General features: G+C 47.0%; 1 protein-coding gene across 2 annotated transcripts in view; it reads left to right on the forward strand.

Annotated features, from left to right (window-relative positions):
* ttyh3b (tweety family member 3b) overlaps positions 1-8,658 on the forward strand; it is a 49,050-nt gene extending 40,392 nt beyond the window's left edge. For both annotated transcript variants that reach the window (XM_084042893.1, XM_084042892.1), the window contains exons 10-15: positions 498-590; positions 893-985; positions 1,582-1,718; positions 3,894-4,082; positions 5,502-5,577; positions 8,099-8,658. In XM_084042893.1, the coding sequence (XP_083899019.1) occupies positions 498-590; positions 893-985; positions 1,582-1,718; positions 3,894-4,082; positions 5,502-5,577; positions 8,099-8,233 (723 nt within the window). In that variant the 3' untranslated portion in view covers positions 8,234-8,658. The remainder of the gene's footprint in view (positions 1-497; positions 591-892; positions 986-1,581; positions 1,719-3,893; positions 4,083-5,501; positions 5,578-8,098) is intronic.

Genomic DNA, 8,658 nt, shown 5'->3' on the forward strand with positions numbered 1-8,658 from the left:
TGCTCTGCTTGTGCAGCATTTACCAAACCTGCCAACCGACATCACTTCAAGTTCAAGTCCTTTAATGTTACATAATGTAACAGCGACTGACCTCTCCTCAAACAGTGTCCATTTTTCTTTTCCTTTTCTTTTCTCTGTGCAGTCAGCATACTTGTCCGCACATTATGTACTGTACGGCCACTGTAGCTGGTGATGACATTTACATAATGCGTTGGTTTCAAGCCCACCCATAACTCTGAGAGCGTACAAATGGAACCAAATTCATTTGATTCCATTTTACACTCTCAGAGTTACAGACCTATAAGGGTCCATTTGGAACCCCCTCAAGGAACCTTAGGGTCCCTGGACCTCACTTTGAGAACCACGGACATAATGCATTGCTTTTTAAAATGACTTTAATTTCCCCCTTTTAATGTGATTCAGTTAATTAGTCAAGCATTTGGATAATGTGCGTGTGTGTGTGTGTGTGTGCGGGTGCGTGCGTGTGTGTGTTACAGAGGCTGTCAGGGAGCCATAAATCTTTGGTGGAGATGCAGGATGATGTGGCAGAACTACTGAGATCAGCGACACGTGATTATCCCAGCACCAAGGTGTGGGTGGGAGGGTGTGGGTCTGTCTGTGTGTGTGTGTGTGTGTGGGGGGGGGGGGGGGGGTTGGGGTGCGCTATGTGTGCGTCAAAGTGCAGAATTATTTTATTTTTGGGAAGGATTAGTGCTACTGTTGTGATAATTGGCATGTGTGAACACAGGTTTTTTCTTCTGTATTTGTGTGCGCGTGTGTGTGTGTGTGTGTGTGTGTGTGTGTGTGTGTGTGTGTGTGTGTGTGTGTGTGTGTGTGTGTGTGTGTGTGTGTGTGTGTGCTTGTGTTCGTGCGTGTGCGTGTGTGTGTGTAGGGGAGTCTAGAACAGATCCAGACAGTGTTGAACTCCACTGAGGTCGGTCTGCACCAACTCACTGCTCTAGTGGACTGTCGCAGCCTACACATGGTGAGTCACTGTGATTGTGTGTGTGCGTGCGTGCGTGCGTGCGTGCGTGCGCGCGCGCGAGTGAGTGAGCATATGTGTCGTGACTTGTAGAATAATGAGTGAAACATGGTTCTCATGCCCCACACAGAACTGATACATTATATTGATAAATTATATTGATATTGATCAAGTATGCTATCTCAAAATGAATTAACGTTCCCCGCAAAAACTGTTAACCCCATTGATTACAAACAATTAGTAAATAGGTTACACATTTTTAAGTGATTAATATGTGGCTGCATAAGCTTAGATGCCAGTCAGATTATACAATGCGTACATGAGTTGAGATGTGACGTGGGATTTGAACATTGCCTTTGCTCGATTGATAAATGGCAAGCTTTTGCAGGGAATTGGCCGTCCGTAACCCCAGTTTTCTGTCGTACGTTAGTTTCGTAAATGAGTGTGACCGCCTTTGCAGCTGACAACTTGTCCCTAACCCTAACTTCTGTTATTTCTCCTCTCCTCTCACTGTCCCTGCTGCGCGCGTGTGTGTGTGTGTGTGTGTGTGTGTGTGTGTGTGTGTGTGTGTGTGTGTGTGTGTGTGTGTGTGTGTTCAGGACTATGTCCAGGCATTGACAGGGCTGTGTTATGACGGGGTGGAGGGCCTCATCTACCTGGTCCTTTTCTCCTTCGTCACAGCTCTCATGTTCTCCTCAATCGTCTGCAGTGTGCCTCATACCTGGCCCAACAAGAGGTAACACACACACACGCACACGCACACACACACACACACACACACACACACACACACACACACACACACACACACACACACACACACACACACACACACACACTACAACAACAGATACAGTACGTGCACGTGTAGAATCCTGATATTACACTCCTGCACCCATCTCTTTCGGTGAGTCTAACAGCTCAAGCCTGACTTATGCTTATTCATATGAGGGAGACGCGTGTGGAAATGAGACAACCTATAAGCTCACAACGTGGTGTGAGCTTGTAGATTGGCTATTTGGCGCACAACACCATCATACGACCAGTCTAAATCGGGTCTAACTCCTCCACTGTCTTAACTGACACTCACCTGATTCACCTGCGGACCAAACCATTCAACGTTCATGCATGTACTTGTTTCTTTCTCTGTGCATCCGTCCGTCCGTCCGTCTGCCTGTCAATCCATTCTTCACATCTGCCTTCTCAGCACGACCATTTTATCGTTTGTGTTTTGCTCTGCTTGTCTCTTGTCTAAGTTGTTCACTTGTCGACTTCACCAAAGCTTTTCAGTTCTCTGTCCCCTGAGCCTCCCCCCCCGCCCCCATGTTTTCTGTGACCCCACAACCTCCTTCTGTTCCTCCCCTCCCCCCTCCCCCCAGTTTGTCCTGATTTGGAAATACCCCGGGCATCTTAGCGATAGATCATGTGTATCGATAAAGCTAATTGGCCCGGATGGTTAGCCGTGCATCGACAAACAGCTTATTGTCTGTGTTTTATCTCATGTTCCACTAGCCTCCATGGTTTAACTGGCTTGTGATGAATCGGTGAATAGAATTGCCGGCGTAAAAAATAGATTATAAACAATCTGGTAACGGTGGTCACACTAATTAATGGATTTCAGTGATGGAACACAGTCTCTCTGTGTGTTTGTGTGTACGTGCGTGCGTGCGTGCGTGCTTGTGTATGACACCAGTAGCATCCCAGGCTTCCAACGTTAAACTAGAATTGAGCATTTTGAAGGCAACGAATGTTGGCGTTGCTGCTTATTTGGCTAACTGTGTTGCTCTGAATGGGATCGATCAAGACCAAACTGGCAAAATAGCCCCCCCTGGTGGCCCCCAGGAGGGGGAATTACTTATTGTCTGGGTGTTCCTTCTTTGCAGGCCCCCATTTTAATATTCTTTATACAACTCATTTCCTCTTTCCTTTCCTTCAAGTCATTACAGGCCTGACGTGACAATGTAGCTCACATACAGCTGAGTCCACTAAGGACTACAGAGTTACATTTGTTACTTAATTAGTCAATTGGACAATATTGTGCATAATTACCAGATGAGCGTTACTCTAGAAAAACCTCTGTGTTCTCTAGACAGAGACACGTCTTCCAAATCAGCACACATCTTATCTGATGCCTCATTCTTTTTCGTTGCTGGCCGTTTTACATTCCCGACCATTTTTATGTCTGAAAATGGTTTGCCCAACCCTGCCATTTTATCTATTCTTTTTCCTGACATTTTTTTGCTTTAGTTTCTAATGGAGCACTCAGAGATGCATGACTCAGAACGTTTGAAATGGATTGTTGCAATCGGGGACAGCTTCAAGTATGAAAATGATTAAAAAAGAACAATGAAGGATTTGACCGCATGTTCCTTCTTATCAAATGGGAATAGAGCACAGTGTAACGATTTATGTAATCAATCACACATCTAATAACACAGCTTCATAGGTCTTGTTTGCTGGGGAAACTATGATCTTTGTAGCAATCTAAGAAACCTTCCTTTACAGTTGTGTAGTGAATTGCGCAGACATTTCCTTTTCTATTCAGCAGCATTTTGGGGGCCGGGAGGCATGAAATGAAACGACCTTGCAGTGTGTGGGGCTTTCTACTTCGTCGCACGAGCCTTTCCCCTCGACAAAAAAAAATGACGTATTGTCAGCTGAAAAACTGGAAAACTGCTGCTTCTACTTCTTTCTCTTTCTGTCTATAGCGACATTTGTTGAAAGGGTCGGGTGACGAAGTACAGTACGGCACCTCTCCCTCCTCTCCTCCTTAACATCCTTTTCAACCACTTGTTTACACTGTTGTTTCTCTCGGATATACCCCCCCCCTCCCCCTATCCCCCTGTCCTCATCCCCCCTCCCCCCCACGCCCCCTTCTGTACCTTAACCCCGGCCCCCTGACCAATCCAAGGACGGATGAGGAAGACGGAGAGGACGAGTCGGGCGCCTCGCGGGGCGGCGGCGGCGGCGGTGGCGTGCACGATAACCTGTACCGCGTTCACATGCCCAGTCTCTACAGCTGTGGGTCCAGCTACGGTAGCGAAGCTAGCCTGCCCGCTACCGCCCACACTGTCAGCAATGCCCCCGTCACTGAGTACATGTGAGTTTAGCACCCACCGCGCTAGCTGGCCGCTAGCAGGGATCCACACACTGCCTGCTCGCTATATGACCTATAGACTGTCAGCCATGCTGAGCTACAGCACACTGCCTGCTATGTACGTAGGTTAGTGTAGTTAGCTGCCTGCTATGTTAGCATGTCCTTTGAGACACATGGTTAGCAATATTGTCCCTTTTGGCACTTTTCCACTGTGTAGTACCGGCTCAATTCAACGACTTACTCTACGACTCTGCTTTTTAAGTTTAGTACATAGTCGTTTTTTTTGGTATCACCTCCGTTGTTGAGGTCCCAAGTGAGCTCAGGCGACACCAAAAGGTGACATGAAATGTCTTTGACGCCTGTATTCCCCCCGTCAGATCTCGAAAAGACTGCAGACTACTGATTGTAACTAGCGTGATTTCATCATTATGTCTATGTCCATGTCTATGGTCATCCCCATATTGCATGGAATGGAAGGTGGATAGGTTTGTATAGGGGAAATAGAATATCATAATGGTGAACTCAGTCAGAATTAGCGCAGCATTATCTGTAACTTCAGCTCTCCTTATTAGTGGATTAGGTTTCGCTTTGATGACATTGAGGACGTCCTATCTGTAGTGGAAAACAAAGTAAAGCGAGTAGTAGAGTTGAGTTGTGCCGGTATCATGCAGTGGGAAAGCAACATTAGTCCAGTTAGCACCCTTCATTAGTTTTCTCCTTGGCCGTTAGACAAACTGCCTGTCAGCACAAAACCCACTTACAGAGCAAATGAGTTGGGCACTCAATAAATGAAAGATTTCACACTGCTTGCCTTGACAATTTGCGACAAGAATACAGGAATTGCCTGCCCTGATTTCAAGCACACAGAATTTGAGTTAGTGAGCATTGTGCAACACTGTTTATCTTAATGCCGCCACTGCCTGCTACAATGTGATCTAGCACAATCAATATGTTGCCAGGATAAATTTACGTTTAGGTAACATCACTTGTATGCTGAAAAAAACTATATTGCCGGAAACAATTTTTGAAATATATCCTCAAACTATCATTGATATCAAGTTTAAAAAAAATATGCATGACATGGTTGCGTCATTTTTTTTATCCATGCGTTTATATAATGGTATCAACGACCTGTTTCAGTCATGTACTATCACAATGTTTCTACTCAACCAGCGTCCCAGGCTTTGCTAATTGCAAAGTTTAATGGTCACTGTGCTAGTTACGATGTTACATACTTCTGCGATCTCCATAATATGAAGGCGGTTCCAAAAACCCAAACATCGATATTGGACAATGCAAATAAAGGCCTTAATGTTAAGCATTACAGTTGATTCGTTGTGACCACAGGTCACATTCTGACCAATGCTCTGAGCGGCCGCTGTAGGGTGGCCACATGCAGTAACCTCTTATTCTATAATGCAGGAGCCAGAATGCAAACTTTCAGAACCCTCGGTGTGAGAACACCCCCCTGATTGGCAGGGAGTCCCCTCCACCCTCTGTAAGTGCACACTTTCTAGTACACACTCTCCCCTTTGGCGATGTTCCAATACCCACACTACAGCTTGCTAACGAATTTAAGACCTGGAAACCTCATAAAGTGCGTTTTTTTACAGCGGCGCCAGTCACAAAGGAGGCATGGCCGCGTTCGTGCACTCGTCTATTTACGATGTTTGTATCGTGCTAGTAGTGTGGATATTGGAAAGTAGCACCCTATCCCCTACACCACTGCAAGTATCCACTCTGCTCATCCTAGAACGGAACTCCTTTTGAAGGTCATTTTGGCAGCCTGGGATAACAGGGGTGTTTAAAAGCAGACTGCACAAAAAGAGAGCCTCGACCATGACAGTTTTTCATGCCTATTTGAATTGTTGAGCCGGTCTAATACGTGTTCATTCCCCTCCATATTTGCATATTATCTATTTCTGATGTAAAACAATCCTGGTTGGTTTTGCTGCGCGTTACGTCAGCACGGTACGAGAAGGAGTTGTCGTCCCCAGTAGATGGGATTTGTAGTTTTTGTAGATTTGACTACTTTCCAAGTGTTATTGGAAAGACACACCTGGTTCGGCCGTCTTATTGATGTCTGAAGTGCGCACACACAGTCACAGTCACGCTCGCGCGCGCACACAAACACACACACAAACACACACACACACACACACACACACACACACACACACACACACACACACACACACACACACACACACACACACACACACACACACACACACACACACACTGTCCAGCAGTATTTGTAGCGCTTGACAGAGTGCAGCCAGAGTGATTCACGTTTCAACTCGGCCAAGCCTGAGTCCAGTGGCAGGTGTTTGATGCAGCATCTCGGTAAACGTCCCTCTGGTCCCTGCAGCACTAGTGAGTCGATATGAAACGTAGCCAGCTACTGTGTGTGTCCTCACTCCATGTCGCCCTGATGGAGCCCTGCGGTCCAGGCAGGGTTGAGTTCCCGAGAATCGCACGTACTTAACCCCGGGCCCCGGGACCCTTCAGACGAAAACCACTGTCTATAACCCCTCCCACCCCTCACCGCCATAGTGTGTCTCTGTGTATCTTCAGCTCCAGGTGCATGATGTGTCCCCAGGTGTATCTGTACCGATCCGCCCCCCCTCCCTCTCTCCCCATCACCACCGTCACTGTCATGACTGGACCACCATCCAACGTTCTTCTTAACAAAGAGCACCTCTCCTGCTAACCTGCAGCAAACCCTACAAAATGGGACACCTTTCAGGCTGTGCAGTGGCCCGGGGTGTGCTTTCACCAGCCTCTCCGCCACTCGTCCCAAGTTTCTTCCATCTGTAGCTCCTCTACTAGAGAGCACTAACTCATACCAGGCTAACCTTCTACATCAGAACTAGAGCACTAACTGCAAACCACGGTCCAGGCCTCCTAATTTAAAATAACCACTTAATTAATTCATATATTAATTCATATATATATATATATATATATATATATATATATATATATATATATATATATATATATATATATATATATATATATATATATATACACATGTATATGATTCAAATTAATACAATTTACAATGACCACCGCTAATCTGCTGTCATATACTGAGTGTTTGTAACCAACCCCTTGGCTGTCCAAATGACTAGTGAGAGCATTTCAACTGTGTGTGTGTGTGTGTGTGTGTGTGTGTGTGTGTATTTCTGAGTCTGCCTCGTGTGTTGTCACGATGTCACACGTGCCAATAAAAAATGAACATGCATCACGTCTGTCTGTCTGTCTGTCTGTCTGTCTGTCTGTCTGTCTGTCTGTCTGTCTGTCTGTCTGTCTGTCTGTCTGTCTATCTATCTATCTATCTACTGTATCTATCTATCTATCTGGCTGTCTGTCTTCCCATCGATATTCCCAAGCTTCTCTCTCTCTCTGTAACTCTTCGCAGCCATTCCCCTTGCCTTTGCTTCATCAAATGCACATGTATGTACTGTAAGTGTTTCAGTTAAGCGGACAATTAATCGCAAAACAACACCTCACAGTGCACATTGCAAGTGGCAGCATTTTATTTGACTACCCCCCCCCCAGGCCCCCACACACACACACACACAGTTTTTGCAGATGACTAGCTGAAGTTTCTTCATGAATTGTTCAAACGTTTTTCACTCCTTCCTTGTCATTGTTTCATTGCTAAACCATTTCCGCTCTACAGCGTCGATAGAGGCTGACCATAACACAGATATTTATTCATTCATCCTCTCTCTGTATCACGTCCCCCCCCCCACAGTTCTCTTTTGTTCTCTGTCTTCCTCCCTGCCTCAGACTGATAGCCTCATTCCATCTCTTCACATCTCATCTCCTGCTCTCTTCCTCCGCTCGCTGGTCTCCTCCGCTCGCTGCCTTTCCCTTCCTCCTCCTCCTCCTCCTCCGTCTCTCGCTCTCTCACACGTTTTCTGTTCTCCCCTCGTCCCTGCTCTCTCTCTCCGTTCTCTCTCTCACCTCTCCAATTTGACCGTCTTTCCCCCGCCTCCTCCTCACAGTACACCTCCAGTATGAGAGCCAAGTACCTCGCCACCAGCCGACCCGACCAGAACCGACGCTCCGTTCCCAACGACCAGCTCGACCCGGCCAGCCGACCTCACCCCGCCGCCCGGCCGCAATCCTCCGTCCACTAGAATCCAGCCGACCACCACCACCACCACCACCACCACCACACCACTCCACAACACACCAACCCGCTCCCACGAACTGAACCATGAAAGCCTGAAGAAAATCCCCCTCAACAGGAGCCAACGCGTTCCAAGGACCAAACCCCGGATCTCAGAAGAACCGTTCGGGGATCGTACTACCAACCCCCTGTCGGTTCCCCCCAAACGCTAGCAAGCGAAACCCTGGACTCAACTCAGACCAAGCACCAAGCATCCACTGCCTTGGAGTGCACTTCAAATATCTAATAAGACCGCTCCACGCAGTCTCTCACGCCAGGGAACGCTGGCACTAAACCATTCCACCATTAGCTATACCGCAGTGGTTCTCAAACGTTTGAATTTCAAGGACCCCCCCCAGTTTGTTCTGCGTTAGGGCCACGGACCCCCATAAC

The sequence above is a fragment of the Gymnoscopelus microlampas genome, assembly GCF_963454915.1.
Source record: "Gymnoscopelus microlampas genome assembly, chromosome: 2".
NCBI lineage: Eukaryota > Metazoa > Chordata > Actinopteri > Myctophiformes > Myctophidae > Gymnoscopelus > Gymnoscopelus microlampas.